This window comes from Alexandromys fortis, unplaced genomic scaffold (genome assembly GCF_014885135.2).
Source record: "Alexandromys fortis isolate MF-2015 unplaced genomic scaffold, M_Fortis_MF-2015_v1.1 scaffold_59, whole genome shotgun sequence".
Taxonomy (NCBI): Eukaryota; Metazoa; Chordata; class Mammalia; order Rodentia; family Cricetidae; genus Alexandromys; species Alexandromys fortis.
This window is the reverse complement of record NW_026067943.1, coordinates 7902006-7919390: the sequence shown is the minus strand read 5'-3', so window position 1 is coordinate 7919390 and position 17385 is coordinate 7902006. Positions and strand designations below refer to the sequence as shown.

Sequence of the window (17385 nt, the reverse complement as noted above, 5' to 3'; positions counted from 1 at the left end):
CTTGTCTGACCTGGAAAGAAAGAGGGTACTCCCTTCTGCTCCCTTCTGCTGGCAGCTGGGCAATCTGTCACAAGAGCCTCTGAGACAGTCAGGAGCCAGGAGGTGATTCTGAGAAAACGTCCTTGCCCATGCTGCTCTGACCAACCTAGGTGATGTACTACTGCCACCTGCTGGGCACCATACCACTCTGCAGAATGCTCCTGGGCTCAACAGCAAGGGGGAAAGTTACTTCTCTAGGAACCAGGTGCAGGTTAACTGGGGAGGGGGAGAGAATGTCTGATTGGACACCCTTAGGGGGTGACCCAAGTGGCCCTGTGGATTTGCCCACAACTCTTACTGGGGATAGCTTTTATCAGTTCTGACCGTCTGCCTTTGTAAATTCTGGGCTGTGCTAGGTCGTGTGGTCTTCTAACTATACCTGCTCTGACCGGCACTCTCTGTTCCCTGCAGGGCACTGTCCTGGCCACTCTGCACGTGTTTGATGCAGATGTGGTGCCAGCATCTGGGGAGCTGGTGAGGCGGTACACAAGCACTCTGCTCTCGGGGGACTCCTGGGCCCAGCAGAACTTCCGGGTGGAGCACTCACCCAACGAGACCTTGGCCCAGGCCAACAACAACTCTGTGCGGGCCACCATGCATGATTACAGTAAGGAGCCAATGGTGTGATGTCTTCCCAGAACTTCAGGGCACTCTGTGCACAAGCACCCAACAAATGAAAACCGCATGCATTACACACATACAACCATTCATACCAGAACCACAGAGCACACCCCTCCAGTGCCACAGCCAATCTGTATGTAAGCATATATGTTCTGTGTATACAAATGCTGTGCAAACACCCTATACACAAACCCATTTACACATGCTATTTCTGCACACACCCACCATTAAATATGTCACTCACACATGCCACACCCACATAACATGCTACACCCACAAAAATTCACATTTACTCCACATGCATGTCAAATCACAGGACATAATATATATTAACATGCACCATCCATATGCACGTGTACCTTCTGTCTCTGAAACACATGTACACACACACGTGAATGTGTCCACACACCCATAATCTAGTTTAGACTAGAGATCTAACACAGAAGAATTCCAGTTTTTCAGTAACTAGTATTATAGCAAGGCTGCCCACCAGGCCTGTTTATTATCTGGTCATGTCCATGAAGGTATCATGTGTGCATGGTTGTATGTTGAAATGGGAGTGTCGCGTGTGGCATAGGGCATGATCTCGAAGCCTAGTAACTGGCTTTGTCTCATTGTGTCCCCACCTACAGAGCTGGTCCTCAATCGGAGCCTCCCCATCTCAGAGAGCCGAGTCTTGCAGCTGGTGGTCATGGTCAATGACTCTGACTTCCAGGGGCCTGGGACAGGTGTCCTCTTCCTCCATTTCAACGTGTCTGTGCTGCCTGTCACCCTGAGTCTACCCAGTGACTACTTCTTCCCAGTGAATAGGAGGGCCCACCGTTATGCCCAGGTGAGCACACGGCCCACTGCGTGACGTGAGATGGGGGGGTCCTAAGACTGCAGTCGGAGTTGTGGGTGGATGGCACCTCTTCCCTAGCCTGCCAGTGTAGAGTTAGCATAGGTGGAGCCATGGAAGGTTCCAGGTGAAACCTTGAGCCCATGTGTGTACCTTTTCACTGGAGAAGTCCTTCTTAGCTCCTGGAGCGATCTCCACACACACACCCCATTTTTTTTTTACCATCTCACTTCTTGGTATCTTTAAAGCATTTTGCACTAATACAAAACCATCTTCTGGTCACCCTACATAAGCCGTCTTGGAAAGATGTTCCTGGTGTACTGATCAGCGGGAAAGGGGGTTTGAGGAACCACTGGCCTCTGGTGATGCCATCAGCGCAAAAGCAGATTTTTGTTGGGGAGCATTTGCGCATGAGGCAGACAGTGGGTGGCAGTCGCGCCCTGTGAGGAGAAGGCCAGGGTCACGTCTGCTTTTGTACGTTTATGTGCTAGAGAAATCACAATGCAATGTTTGTGTTTGTCTTCAGAAACTTTATAATTGACGTGAGGAAGTAATAGACTGGGGCCACGTTTAGTAGTATAGAGCTTTCCTGGCAGGTACAGGGTTCTGTCCTGAGTGCCCGTAAAATACGTAAAAGCTAGAAGAGTGAAAAACAAGCCATGAGTGTTCATTAAGGATAACGGGGAAGAAAGTAGGTTTGTCCCTCTGCCACCCCTTGCCACCACTGATAAGCATTTGTGTCCTCGCTTGGCTTTTCTTAAGTGTACTCCGGGTTTATTTGCCGTCTGGGTATGCATGGCTTAACTGACGGCGGCAGGTTGATCCATCTTCAGAGTGTACATTCAGGACTGTCCCCTAATGTCCCCACGGTCTTCCCCATTCTTACAATCAGCCCCAGACCCCCACTGACTCCTGTCCCCAGCGTACAGGAACCCACCTGCAGATCTATCCCTTGGCCCATTCTTCGGGGTGTTAACATCAGATCAGAAGTAGGCACAACAAGTACTCAGGGCCTGGGGAGGAGTTAGAGGCCTCAGTTGGAGGTAGGTCCACCTCTGTTTGACAAACTGAAAAGCCCTAGTCATTGTCCTTGTGACTTTCTGGCCCTATAGTTTTTGTTGTTGTTGTTGTTGTTATTGTTTGGTTTGTTTTGTTTTTGTTTTTTTTTTTTTTTTTGTTTTTTGTTCTCTGTAGCTTTGGAGCCTATCCTGGAACTCCCTTTGTAGACCAGGCTGGCCTCGAACTCACGGAGATCCGCCTGCCTCTGCCTCCCGAGTGCTGGGATTAAAGGCATGCGCCACCAACGCCCAGCTCCCATAGTTTTTAAAACCAGATTGAGGCCGGTGACTTGGATAGTTTTAAGGGTCATCTGAGAAGGTGGAATGAGCATTCTTCATAGGGGAAACGGAATTGGCCAGAATTCAGCCTCTTAAGGCCCAAAGTAGGGTGTCAGTGTGGCCTGCGGGCACCTGTCCCTACTCTGGGCCTTAAGAGGCTGGCCTTCTAGGCCTATTGTGCACCTGTGGATGGGACCCCACATCCAGGACCACTTCTGCAGCTCCTAGCAACCATAGCTGACTGGAGTGGCTCAGAGGTAAAGAGTCAGTGACTGGCTGCAGAGCCAGGCTTCCTCAGAAAGGGGTCTCTTTCCAGAACCCTATAAAGAGGCCTTTTAACCTCAAGTTAAAAGCATTGTGGGACAAGTGAAAGCATTGCGGTCACGCAGCTAGGATACAGCGCTCTAACAGTTGGGAGACCCAGACAGGGACTGTGGCCCTCACGTCTGATTCCTGATGGTGTAGGCTATCTGGGGAGTGTGTATCTGCTGTGGGTGTCTAAGCAGAAGGTTGGCCAGGCAGGTGGGCCTGGAGCTTTGGAGGCTTTAGAAGGCTGTACATTGAAGAAGCCTGCCATCCAGGCTAAGTTGGGGGTCCATCCTGGGACTTGGTCTACCCAAGGACCTTCGCAGTGACTGACTGAGGGGTACTGGTGCCACCCTCCTCCCTCCAGATTGGGAAAGTCTGTGTGGATAACGGCCAGGAGTTTAGCGGCATTTCCATCCAGTACAAGCTGCAACCCTCCAGCACCAACTGCAGCGCGCTGGGTGTGGTCACCTCAGCTGAGGACACCTCGGGGACCCTGTTTGTAAATGACACAGAGGCCCTGCAGCGACCCGAATGTACCGAGCTCCAGTACACGGTGGTAGCCACTGACCGGACGACCCGCCAGCAGGCCCAGGCTTCGCTGCTTGTCACAGTGGAGGGGATATGTGAGTGTCAGGCTTCATGGAGGGTGGGGCGTTGTGGACGATCGCAGAAAACTGGTGGTGGTTGTTGCTCTGAAACTCTGGGGTAATCAGTCACCTGTGTGTCCTTAACTGGTCACCCTCACGTCCTTCCTGCCCATATCTGCTCCTCGGACAGGAGAATAGCAAGTACCTTCCTCGGGCTCTGGCACCCCAGCCCCTTTCGTAGGACACTCTCTAGTTACCCCAAAAACCACAGAGGCAGTGGAGCTATGGTTTCATTCTGTCCATGGTGGGTAAGGTCTAGAGACTGGGCCCACAGCAGCCCTTATAACCTTGGCGTGTCTGTCACTCACAGTCGTTGCTGAAGAAGTGGACTGTCCTAAGTCCTGCGCAGTCAACAAGAGACGACCTGAGTGTGAGGAGTGTGGTGGCCTGGGATCTCCAACAGGCAGATGCGAATGGCGCCAGGGAGATGGTAAAGGTAGGCCCGGGAGTCTGTACTGGCTGCCACCAGGAGTGAGGATGGCCACTTGATAGGGGTTGCTACAGGCTCTGCCAGTCCCTGCAGTGAGCCTCCCCAATTCTTGCCTTCTGAGCCTTACCCCTTGTGTGGAACCAGTGCCAGCAGAGAAGGCAGGGTATGGGGTCCCAAGAGCTTTGCCACCTTGAACCTTGAGGTTCCTCAGTTGAATTTACTCTGGGCTTGAAAGGGATATACAGAAGACAGAACGGATCTTCCGGAAGGTCCCAGCCAAATGGTGTGTCTGCCTCTCTGTGACTATATGTCTCCCACTGGCAGTATAGTTTTAAGTGGTCTTTGCCTTTATGTAGTCTCCTAAACGAAAGGCTATCTGCAGTCCTGGGACTCCCCAACACTTCAGCCCTTGGGGGGACACCTCTGTCCCATCATTTCTCAGCTGACAGCCTGAGGTGTATGTAGTCCTCAGTCTTCTCGTCCACTGTCTTCTGGAGAGACGGGTTTAGTCGGGGACCATGGTAGGATATGCTCTTGTGGGTGACACCCTGCTCTGTGTTCCATCACAGGGATCACCAGGAACTTCTCTACCTGCACCCCCAACACCAGGACCTGTCCTGATGGCCACTGTGACGCCGTGGAGAGCCGGGATAGCAACATTTGTCCCCAGGACTGTCTCCGTAAGCCCATGCTAGGCCCACGGTGATGTATTTCATTATACAGGGAAGGACAGAGGCAGGCGAGTTAGTGGCGGAGAGCTTGGAAAGTCCAGCCCCTACCCGCACACAGTCTGAAGCCACATTTCTCTGCTGCATCAAGCTAGACTGGGGGGATAGCACCACGGCTGTGTACCGTCTTAGCTTATGTAAGGCCCTGGACTCCTCCTCAGCACCAAAGAACAGAAGTGTGTAACAGTAGGTTCAAACAGGCAGGATGCATCAAGCCAGTCCTCCTATCATCTCATTAGAATGAGTGTTGCTGTTCCCCTAGACTGGGCTTCTGTAGCCTGACCTACGTATCCTTGGCTGACTCACGAGCTGCGGTCCCCATTCTGCTGGCTCGGGACCCACCTTCCCTTTGGTCTATTTTCTACATCTTTACTTTTATTGGGGGATAGCCTTGGATGATGCCTTCTGGGACCTCAGCGATGACTCTCAAAACAGTCTTGGTTCCCCTTACTTCCATAGCCATTGTAAGGGGACGTTGTGTTAACCCCCCTGCCCAGGCGGAAGAGCTTCTGAGCCTTCACTGGGTCTGGGCTCCTGACACCAAGCTGAGAATGCTGTCACGATCTGAGGACTCTGAGGTGTCAGGCTGTACCAGGAGACTGAGTAGGTTGCGTATGTCCTCAGGTGGCAGCATCGTTGGGGGGCACGAGCCAGGGGAGCGTCGGGGGATTAAAGCTGGCTATGGTACCTGCTACTGCTTCCCGGATGAGAAGAAGTGCTTCTGTGAGCCAGAGGACAGCCAGGGTAAGGAACACCTCATCCCACAGGGCTCACTGGACCTCCCCAAACCCTGAAGAGGGTTCTGAGCAACAATTGTGAGGTCCACCAAGGGGAGAGACCATGGGGAGGCCATTGGACCCCAAAAGGCTCCCTCCTTCCCTTTGGGTCTCAGTTGCCCTTTGGTGCAACCACAAATAGGAGCCGGAGTCCCTATGAGCATCTTCTAACCACAAGTTCCCAGTGAAGGACGATCAGAAAAGAGTATTGCTCAGACTCCCTCTACAGGGTCTTGCCTGACCTCTGGCTCTATGACACACTCCTGGCAGTTGAGAGCTTTTGGTCCTTTCTTCTCCCCTTCCAACCATCTCAATGACCATCCAGATATTTGTGACATGAAGGCAGTACAGCTGGTGTGGCTGGCATGCTGCCTCTGCTGTCTGACCTGGGGTGTGGCCTCTCAGACCTGCACGGTGCCGTCCCTGCCAGGCTGCTGACACCCTGTCCGTGTGCCCTGCCACAGGCCCGCTGTGCGACGAGCTGTGCCGCACAGTGATCACAGCCGCCGTATTCTTCTCCTTCATCATTTCGGTCCTGCTGTCCACGTTCTGCATCCACCGCTACCACAAGCATGCGCACAAGCCACCCATTGCTTCCGCGGAAATGACCTTCTGCCGGCCAGCTCAGGGCTTCCCGATCAGCTACTCCTCCTCGGGCACCCGACGGCCTTCGCTGGATTCCATGGAGAACCAGGTCTCCGTGGACTCTTTCAAGATCCCGGTAAGGGGCCCCGAGAGGTAGGTGGACAGTGTTGGAAGATACATGGCCACATAGCCTTTCTTTACTGCTTGGGGCACCCACAGGTAGTTGATACGGCATTGCCTGTATCTCCTGCCACAAAGGGCCAGCAGCAGGCAGATCCTGTGGCCTTGTAAAGGCCGGCTGTCTAGGAAGGATGTGACAGGCGCTGATGTAGATGAGTCTGACTGGGTTCCAGGATGTGGGGTCTTGAGGTCCCAAGGAGTGGGGACTTGGCCCTATCTAGCAGGGGAGGTGTGAGCAGAAGCCCCAGAGGATGGAAGCAGTAGTCCTACACACACACACCACCCACCATATGTAGGAACAGTGTTCTGCAGAGTAGGAACAGTAGAAGAAGCCCGTGTTCTGTAGTGCTTTAACAGGCTACTCTCTTGAGAAGTGGGGGCACAGAGAGTGTTGGGATACTGAAGGGCTGGTCCTGAGTTCCAGGGCAGCAGCAGTAGACAGGGTCAATAACCTAGGCATGGATGGAGGAGGCCCTGAGAACACAGTGCAAAGTTCCAGCTGCTCTTGAGATAAAGGTGCCTTTCCTTGGGTGCTGCTCAGAGCCATGCTACCCCTGAAACCTCCTAGTCCTGGTCAGCTCTGGGCTTGCCACATGTGGCTTCTGCCCTCACGGTCAGGTAGACCCTGCCCTCCCCCTTCAGCATCCTGCCCTCGTCTATGTAGGATCTGGAAGCCGGGGGTGCTCTGGGAACAGCTGGAGTCGGTGCTCTGAGACAAGGGGTATGAACAGAGTGAGCCAAAGGTTTGGGTGGAAGGAGCTGTGATGTGGACACCTGTGGGAGCTCCCAGTGTCCACGGGGCTTTGGAAGTTTCCATTCCAGATTGTGAAGGTGGCTAGGAGGTCCTGCCTCCCCCAGGGCCTGTATGAGTGACATCCAACCCTCGGTTGGGGTCAAAGAAGCCCTTCCTGAATGTGCTGAGGCTGCCTGCTTCCTTCCCTCTCCTAGCGTGTCGTCCCTGCTCCTGGCAGTAGCTGGGACCTACAGCAGGCTTCTGGAATAAGCCACCAGAGGGCTCCATAACCCAGATGGCACAGTGAGGCCACCTAGCAAGGCCATACTGCTGTTCCCAAGGGTAAAAACATCCAACATCTGTCTGCTCCAGAGCTAGCCTAGCAAGAGACCCCAGGTTCAAGGCCAGACTAGACTGAAGCAAGCAAACAAAACAGGTGCTGCCATTGACCAGACTTCTGCAGCTCAGGATTGGGGTGGAGCCCTGGAGTCAGTGGACTAATCACTCAATTTGACTTTTCTGTCTAAGGGAGTAAAGCTTAATTCTTGGGGCTGATGAACAGGGAGAAACTTAACTCCCTGGGGTTGGCACCAAAGGGAAACATGTACAGAGATGTGCCTTTCGGGTCTTCCTATCATATCCCTCTCTCTCATCTCTTCATTTCTTTTCTTCTCTCTATCCCAATGTATGCCTTCTGTGAATTCTTCATTTTTTCCTTACAGATTATATACCCCAGCAAAACCTTTCCAGCAGTATAAAAATTAATGTGGTAACATTTTATTTTTTTAAAGTGAATGATCACTGAATTCAAGTAAAAAAAAACATGTTTTCCATATCCCTTATATGATTAAACATTTTGATATTACAGATGAAAATGAATTATCCCCATGAACCCACATAAATCCATGTCCTACTTGTTATAAATTAATAGTGTAAGCAAGCCAGGCATTTCCTCAGCCAGTTCTTCTACTAGCAGGCTGCTTTTTGTGGTTACAAAGAAAGGATCAATCACTTTATTATTTATCTCAAAAGATAATCTTATAAACAATCTTGAATCCCAAATCTGAACTTTTATATTTGAAAAACAGTTAGCTCTATTCTAAATCCTCAGGGGGCACACTTACTCATCTATAGTTTTTTTTTTATCAGGAAGCTGAGGGCAGAAATGGGTAAAGGAAATTAATCATCAGCTTTGATAGCAGCCCATCCTAGCAAGAAAGGTACATTAGCAAACATGTAAAGGCACAGCAGTAGCAAGAGACATTCTGGGGATGAAGCCCTGGAGGGTGGGTGGGTGGGGCTTACCTATCTGAGATTTACCCATCAGTGCCTGGCTTCCTGGTGGGCTGACTCCTGAAGCTTAGTTGCCACCTGGTGCTCCTGACCTGGCTACTTGGAATAAAAATAATGATTTTTCTTAAAATTTTAAAGGAGTATGTTTGTATATTTTTCACATACTTGGTATAGTCTCTGGTGCACCCCACATAGGTTTCTCATGCCTGTAATGGAGGCGTGGCAGTGGGGCTGTGACTCTGGTGCTATCCATGGTGTGTTTGCACTCACGAGGCTTCAGGAAGCACCAGGATCACTTAGGAGCTTGCTAGAGAATGTAGGACTGTGTACTAAAAGGAGGCGCTCCCCACATGCCATGTAGATGTCAAAATACTATCTCTGGTCTCGGGAAGCTCTGTGTCTGAGGAAGCCTGAAAGCATCTTATAAACAGAAATTGAGGTCTACATTCAAGGGCACGGGAGATGATGGGCATGCACATGGTACCAGCGTCACAGGGTGACCGCTTCCTGAAGGATTGTACATGGCTGGTGAAAGTCTAGGCATGAGTCCAAAGTGGTCGTATGATTGTGTGTGGGTAGGACTTGAATGGAATGCTGGGAAGGCAGCCTACTAGCCAGAGATGAAGCTGGGATGTAGCAAAGTGGGGGTGCATAGGACAGGCCATGCGAGGAGCAGCTGCCTCACACCTCAGGGTGGGAGTTTCCCCAGGGCTGTGACGTCTTTCTTTAGCAGGCAGCCACATGGGGTGGGTGGTGTGGAAAGTCCTTCTGTGTATGTGTTGCTTTTATTGGTTAATGAATAAAGAAGCTGCTTTGGCCTGTGATAGGGCAGAATAGAGCTAGGCTGGAAAACTAAACTGAATGCTGGGAGAAAGTAGGCAGAGTCAGTCAGATTCCATGTAGCCTTTGCAGGAGACAGACATGCCATAAGCCACAGCCACGTGGCAATGCACAAAACAATGGAAACGGGTTAAAGTAGGTGGAGTCAGTGAGAAGCAATGGAACTGCCGCAGGAGACAGACCCCGAACACCAGGTGGAACCTTACCAGTAGGCCACAACCACGTGGTGATTGCAAATGATACAGTTCTTGTGTGATTATTTCGGGTCTGAGCTGCCAGGAACAAATGAGCAGCCTCCACCAATAGGTGGGCATTGCTCTGAATGTTTCCACTGTGGGGAAATTCTGGGTTGAGATGTGTTCTGAGCCATGGGTGCCCATTGAGTCCAGGCTCTTCCCCTGGAGACTTATGGCCTCCCTGGGCTGGCCGCAGTGTCCTCAGTGGGTGAGTTGTGAAATGGTGTCTGTGGCTCAGGTGATGACCAGCTCTCTGCATACGGGCTCTTGTCGGGGCAGAGCTAAGGGTCAGTATTTAATGGACTTGCCTTCTTGCTCAACTTTACCCATCGCTCCTTTCTCCCTTCTCTACTAACGGCCCCATCTCCATCCTAACACAGGAGGATCCGAAGTGGGAATTCCCCCGGAAGAGCTTGGTTCTTGGGAAGACCCTGGGAGAAGGAGAGTTCGGAAAAGTGGTCAAGGCGACAGCCTTCCGTCTCAAAGGCCGGGCAGGATACACCACAGTGGCCGTGAAGATGCTGAAAGGTACCTGTCTAGGTGCCACATCTGCGGGGTGGCTGTGACCCTCCTTCCACGAGACCCCCCTCTGCAGAGCTCCCATTGCTGTTCTGTGGTAGCTGCCATCTGAGCACCCCGTGGAGATGTAGCCAGTGTTCTCAAGAGGCAAGGCAAGGACCTTGCTCTGGTGGAAGATGCTGTCATACAGTTTCTGCACCCTGTCCAAGAACAGCTCAGTTCCTGGAAATGATACCCCAGTCTGCCCCATTTATTGCTCTCATCTGAGAGGCCACTGGGGTCCTAATGAAGAGACTCCTCTCTCTATGTAAGGACTGTCCCCCATCCCAGCAACCCTAGGGGTCTTCTCTGTTCCTGTGACCTGTCATGTCCTGGGTCTGGCTCTCAATGCACACAGGTACCTTTCTTACGCAGTGGGTGTGATTCTGATCAGAGGCTATGGCTGCACTGAATGGCGGGTAGCCTTCACTGTGGTCAGGTCTCCGGCCTTGTGAACTGAGGGCCCCGTGGCAGTCGGACTGTGTGATGAAGAGCTCATATGATGGGCGTATAGTTGAGTTCAGTGCTATGGTCAGGGACTGCAGCACGGAGAGCTCTGTATTTCCCCAGACACTCAGACCAATTTCATCCCTCAGTTCCTGCCCTCCCTAGACCTGGCTCAAGGGGTCCTGGCACCCTATCTCCCAGCTGTGTCTGTCCTTCATCCAAGATGAGTCTCAGTGCCAGAGGCAACAGTGCCAATGGCCGGCCAACCAGGAAGAGTGCCTGGTTACAAGTCTGACACTTCGTATAACTTGGTATTCAAGTGCCTAGTGAGAACCAGAGCCAACCCTGGCCGCCCTCGGGACATGTGTTTCCTACGATTTCGGTGAAATCTGATCATCTGCACAATGTGCCAGATGCAGTTAGGCCCTCAAAGGAAGCACGGAACTCTACTTCACTGGGAAAACGCGGATGTATCGGGAGCTGCAAAATGCTAACGCTGCCTTCACTCTGCTGCCTTCGTGCAGTATCTCACAGTAACTGAGCGCATGCTCCCAGCATTAGAGAGGGCCACAGGGCTCCAAGCTGGTGTTGGGCGGATTGTAGAACGGGAGATACGGGCTCAGTATGGGGGCCTCTCCTTTGCCCAGCACCTGTTTCTACAAGCAGGTGTGTGGGGACATAGGCAAGACGACTTCTGGGAAGACTGAAGAGGGACAGGGGTATTCTCTGTAGGCTTCTCCCCTCTGAAGACGGCAGCTAATGAGACGGGCTGCCGTATACATAGACAGTGGTCGTGCGGACGTGGGTGGGAAGACCCTGCTTTTGTGGATGCTAGCTCTATGGGCTCTTATCCCAGGAGTATATGAGGCCACCGTTGGAGCCCTAACCAGATGAGTGCTGAGGGCCTCCGTTTAAACCCAGGACGTGGGTCTGTGAGGGAGAGGGCAGTCTGTTTCATACGCGGTGTGGTCACGGGGACCCAAAGCCTGTAATAACCCAGGTTTCTACATGCTGCGTTTCAGAAAACGCCTCCCAGAGTGAGTTACGAGACCTTTTGTCAGAGTTCAACCTCTTGAAGCAAGTCAACCACCCCCATGTCATCAAGCTGTATGGGGCCTGCAGCCAAGACGGTAAGGCTGGCCAGATGATAGGGTGGGCGGATGGGCTGGTAACCACCGACAGGGCTGGGACCACCTTCTCCCCTTTGCTATACGTCACCCACTTAATTTTCCTTTCTGGAAGTCTGGGTGTCTGGCTCCACTCTGTTCTGGAGAGTGTCTATGTCTGCTAGCTGAGCAAGCACCTCTGCTAGAGGTTCATGTTGGGCCTGCTGAGGGCATGTCTACAGCATTGGCATCCATTCTGGGGAGCTCCAGGAAGGAGCAGTATCCTGGCAACCTACATAATAGCAAACATGCTGTTCCCCACAGGTGACCCTAACCCCAGCTCTGCAGGGAAGGAGCATTGTCACCTTCTCAGATTAAGGACAAGGGAGTTTGCATTGTCTGTTAGTTATTCGGACTTTGAAGCACGTGCACACACAGTGTGAGGGAGGCAAAGAACCAGATGTATGCCTGCCTGTACCCCTAGTATTTGAAGGCAGGCAGGAGCAGGGAGACAGACTGGTGCAGAGCTAGCTGGGGCCAAGACTGAGCTGTCAGATTTGCACAAGCCTTAAGCCTTTCTGCCTCCATTGGTTTTCCGTTCCCAACCTGCAGGACCAAGGATGGAAAAAGTATAAAGTTCTAGTAGCGGGTTGTGTTAGCTCTTAGAGTAGGGCTAAGAACAGAGTTCATTCCCTCAGACACTGTGGGGATGGTCTTAGTCTACCTTAAAAGGAGCTGATGTCCATGTCATGGCCAGTGTGGGCCAGGAGTGCGTTGGCCTTCCATAGATTCATGATCCATAGAGCCTTGACTGCTGACTGCCTAGAGCAGGTCTGTCCCCATCCACTTGCTCCCCCACCGTACTCGAAGCCTGAGGCTGGCCTGACCCCATGCCCAGGGCTGCCTCTCTCTGTCCCCAGGGCCACTTCTTCTCATTGTGGAGTATGCCAAGTATGGCTCCCTGCGGGGATTCCTCCGTGACAGCCGCAAGATTGGGCCTGGCTATGTGGGCAGTGGAGGCAGCCGCAATTCCAGCTCCCTAGACCACCCGGACGAACGGGTACTGACCATGGGTGACCTCATCTCCTTTGCCTGGCAGATCTCAAGGGGTATGCAGTACTTGGCTGAGATGAAGGTGAGCGCCACAGACTTTGTGCTGCTCCTGGTGCCCATCCCAGATCCCGCCCACCCTGGCCGGTCTGAGGGTTCCTGCTGTTTTCTTTCTGTAGCTTGTACATCGGGATTTAGCTGCCAGGAACATCTTGGTGGCGGAAGGACGGAAGATGAAGATTTCCGACTTTGGCCTGTCCCGAGATGTTTACGAAGAAGATTCCTATGTGAAGAAAAGCAAGGTACCTGGCCACGAGTATGCTGGCGAGTTTCCAGGTGGGGCAGTGGGTTCACAGCTGGACTGACAGGGTTGGGTGTCAACCCTTAGAAAGACTGGAGAAGTGGAACTCTATCCCTGGGTGCCCAGGACCCATCAGACCTTTCTTGTATATGATCTTCGTGGGATTCCTGCTGTTTCTAGTCACTTTCCAAGACACCCCAATACTGTAGTCTAGTCTGCTCCCTACAGTTCCTCAGTTCTTAGAATAAGGCTGCTGACCGCTGTGTGACTGCTCTTTGCTCCTAGGAGGGTTGAAGTGGGATAGGCAGGCCCATGATTGGCCTTCTTTTGTTGTTTTTCATAGACATCTCCCTGGGGTCTCTGCGCAAAACTGCGTCCCTAAATGCACCTCAGGGCTCCTGAGAAATTGCTCCAGGTCTGAGCACTAGATGGACATGTTATTCACTGACATCATCATGTTCCTGTGGTAACCACCTTGCCTTGTCACCTAACATCTGGGCCTGCTCAGGGATCTAGTGACCCAGCGTTCGAGGCAGCGCACACAGCTTCTTGGCTACAGCCTTGCTGTAGGTTAGCACTGGTTATGAGGACTGCCTTTGTTTGTTATGGGGTTTCTGTGGTGACAACAGACCTCAGACCGCACAGAGGAAGTAGAAGAGGCTGCTGTGCCACACAGTAGAGGATGTGGCAGAGACTCCTGTGCATGCATGCGCGCGCGCACACACGTGCACATGCATGCACACACACATATCTTCTAGGGAGGACTGTTGTCACAGAGGATGTACATAGGTATAGCTTATAGTAGCTTACAGGGACTTTGGCAGCTCCTGAGAGCCCAGGCTGCAGGCTCCGCAGGCAGCACGATTGGAAGCACAGTCATACATCACGAAGGGTGTAATCACAGAGAAACGTGTTTGAGCAATAGAAGTGGTCATGGATGTGTGATTTTACAAATGAGAGATTCCCTCATGGAACCATCCTGTGCAAATGGTGAGGATAAAGGACAAGGCGTGTCCACTAAAGCTTTTCATGGTTTTAGAAAAGGATTTGTTCAGTGAGATGCCCATATTGCTGCTGGTGGAGGGGGGGGGTGCTCATTCTGTGATGCTGAAAAGGCCCTAAGAGAAGGAAATTACAGCTTTGCTAACACAAGCATTTTCTTCTCTCAAGGTTTTGCAGATGAGCCTTGGTGTGGTGGCATACCAAGTTTATGGATGGAAACTAGGAGTTGGCTTCCCAAACGCATGTGTTCTTGGGATAGTAGAAATGGGCTCTGCACTTGGGAGCACTGTTCTGCCCCTCAGGGTGCTCAGAGTCCTTGCAGCTCTACTATAGGGGGATTTCTTAGGTTTCTTTGCAGGCCTGTGGCGTGTGAAAAGTTATCTTTGACTGTGGGTGGTTGCCCTGACTCCCAGTAGCATCTCCACAAAGCCAAAGGTTCAGGCTGGAGCTGTGACTCCTAGATTGTGCATAGTTGGTCCGTCCTAGGACCTGGTACCCTAGGCTTCCTCTGGAGCTGGAGCTAAAGGGACATGGCTGAGTACCTTGGTTACGGAGCTCAGAGCTGCACTGATGCCTTCTTCTACTACCTCTAGGGCCGGATTCCCGTCAAATGGATGGCAATCGAGTCCCTCTTTGATCACGTCTATACCACTCAAAGCGATGTGTAAGTGTGGGAGTTGCCATCTTGGGGTGGTGGTTTTGGCCCATCATGCCTGTCTTTGCAGCTTGGTTCCGGATACCCAGCTGCAGTGTTGGTCATGCGCAACAAGTTCAGGCTAGGTCATCAGCCATTCATTCAGCAAATGGCTGGGCCCAAGTAGTGGTTATGCCAACCACAGTGGAGTGGGGTGGGGTGGGTCGGGGCGGAGTGGGGTGGGGCGGTCGTGGCCCACTTCCCTCCATGGCTTCCTCTGCACTTCCCTCCCGTCCTCTGGGTGGGTCTTGCAGACAGCTGCTCTCCCCTGAGTGCTGGAAGGAATATGACTCAGACAGGGCATCCGGTGATGTCACCTGCCCACAGGTGGGGGGCGGGGACCCCACTACACTACAGTTAGTCTTTTATGAGTTTGTGGACTGGTGTATCCCACACTGCTTACAGATGGGAGCCCGTACTTGTGGACAGATGACAAGACGGGATTTATTTTTCTAAAGACAAAATACTTGCTTCTAGAAAAGAAAAAAGAACTTGCTTCTAAAGTGATCCTCAATCTGCAGGCCTGCAGATCTTGAAAAATCTGGGCTATGAAAATAGAGATCTTTATAAGCAATTTTAGAGAATTGTTTTCTAATAATACAAAGTTGCTTTAAAAGAACTGGAAAATGCAAAGAAGAAGACAATAGGCGACTAACAGCCTTGAATCACACTGGGCACCTCCCTCCTGGTGCCCTTCGGATAGCTTCTGTGGTGTGCCCACACATGCTTTATTGCCAGGTGATACATGTTTTATGATACTTTTATTTCCACCCTATCGTGTGTTCTTATATTAAATATTTTCTCTGAAAGGTGCTCCAAGTCTTTATAAAATTACACAGCACACCTTAAGTTCTGTTGCTGGGGTCTCACCCCTTTAAGTGTAGTTGCACCAATGGCAGCAGCTTGGGAGGGACGTGAGCATCCCAAGTTGGTCCAGGTGGCAGGGGGACCTCGCCCACTTCTGTTAGCACCTGCTGGTGCAGTCAGAGCTAGGCTAAAATCCCTGTGTCATCCACTTAGGCATTGGAGGCTAAAGATATAAACATCTGGGTTTCACTAAGGGGGCTTCAGAGCCCGGAAGCTGCTTACTGGTTCCCTTGCTCACTACAGGTGGTCCTTTGGGGTACTGCTATGGGAGATTGTGACCCTGGGGGGCAACCCCTACCCTGGAATTCCTCCTGAGCGACTCTTCAACCTTCTGAAGACAGGCCACAGAATGGAGAGGCCAGACAACTGCAGCGAGGAAATGTGAGTAGGTTTTCCTTGCCGCCCTCCCCTCTGACACTCAGCCGTGGGCCCTGGGTGGAAAGTATAAAACAGTCATTGATTCTCATCTCATCCCCAAGAAGCCCGGTGCCACCAACCCGGAATAAGGTGGGTGATGATAGGGCAGAGGTCACACAGCAAATCAACGGGTAGGAGGTAGATGTTGGGGCCCCTGACTGCATGAGGGCCCGCATAAGGGCTGGTGGACTTTCTCAGAACTTCTGAGAGCTGATGGACCTGGCAGGAGCCCCTGGCCTCCCTGCAGAGTGTGCGGGAGGACTTGCATTAGGGGAAGTATAAGGCATAGAAGTGGGCAGAGCCGGCCTTAGCCTAAGACTCCCAGACTTGTGCTTTATACGGAGCAGTTAAATAGACAATCCAGTGGCCAGGTTAAGGGGGGAGAGGGAGGCGTTAACTAGAGAAGATAACACTGGGGGTATTCATGCCGCAATCAGTGCCTAGCCGAAAGCAAGGTTAGACATGCCAGGGTGGGATGATGTCTCTGGGAGCACCTGAGCTGGCAGCTAGCGACCCAATATGACAGCTCCAGAGTCCTCGGCCATGTCCAGCCCTTGAGGAAACAGAGCTGTGGGGACAGAGGAAAAAACTGATATCCAGAAACTTGGTGAAACTTTTAATTCTTACGAATTCTATGGAGGTATGTAACGCAGCCTAATCATACCTAACCCTGTTTCCTCCCTCCAGCTCTCCCACAGCCCTGAAATATGTCTCCTTCCCAATCTCATGTCTTATTGTTGGATAACTCATGAGGACCAATTAGTGCTGCCCATATGTGCACGGGTATGGGGCCATCCACTGGAACATGGGAGTCTTAACAGTGGCCACACCCTCTGAGGAGGATCCTCCCTCTCAAAGCGACTGGCCACTGCCAGTGGCCCCTCAGTAAGGGACAGGGCCTAGAGGTCATCTACCCCATCTATGTCAGAGTTTTGGCTAGCTTGATCTTATGCTGGGGGTGTACACGTAACCACAGGCACTGTAAGTTCATGACTGCAACACCCATGTCATGTCCAGAAGACAACATTTCATAGAGTGTTCCTCGCCGTTCTCTGGGCCTTACATCCTTTCCATCGTCTCTTCCGTGATGTTCCCTGAGTCTTGCTCGGGAAGAGTAGGCATTGATGTGTAGGTCCTGTTTATGGCCGAGCACTGAGTAGAGCTGCTTATTCTGGGCACTTTGACCAGTTATGCACATGCCTCCGTTGACAGCTTGTCACTGCAAAAAGAGAAGCTTCCCTGATGAAGGCTGAGCCTAGGTCTATGGGTATAAATAGGAATTATTTTGCCCAGTGTCTTTTTTTTTTTTTTTTTTTTTTTTTTTTTTTTTTTTTTTTTTTTTTTTTTTTTT

At 51.7% G+C, this 17385-nt stretch overlaps 1 protein-coding gene across 2 annotated transcripts in view; it reads left to right on the top strand.

Annotated features, from left to right (window-relative positions):
- Nucleotides 1–17385, top strand: part of Ret (ret proto-oncogene) — a 43102-nt gene that overhangs the window by 16620 nt on the left and 9097 nt on the right. For both annotated transcript variants that reach the window (XM_050148456.1, XM_050148457.1), the window contains exons 5-17: nt 451–646; nt 1293–1492; nt 3509–3767; nt 4102–4227; nt 4791–4901; nt 5574–5693; nt 6190–6446; nt 9973–10120; nt 11620–11727; nt 12624–12838; nt 12933–13055; nt 14650–14720; nt 15861–15998. In XM_050148456.1, coding sequence (XP_050004413.1) covers nt 451–646; nt 1293–1492; nt 3509–3767; nt 4102–4227; nt 4791–4901; nt 5574–5693; nt 6190–6446; nt 9973–10120; nt 11620–11727; nt 12624–12838; nt 12933–13055; nt 14650–14720; nt 15861–15998 — 2072 coding nt within the window. The remainder of the gene's footprint in view (nt 1–450; nt 647–1292; nt 1493–3508; nt 3768–4101; nt 4228–4790; nt 4902–5573; nt 5694–6189; nt 6447–9972; nt 10121–11619; nt 11728–12623; nt 12839–12932; nt 13056–14649; nt 14721–15860; nt 15999–17385) is intronic.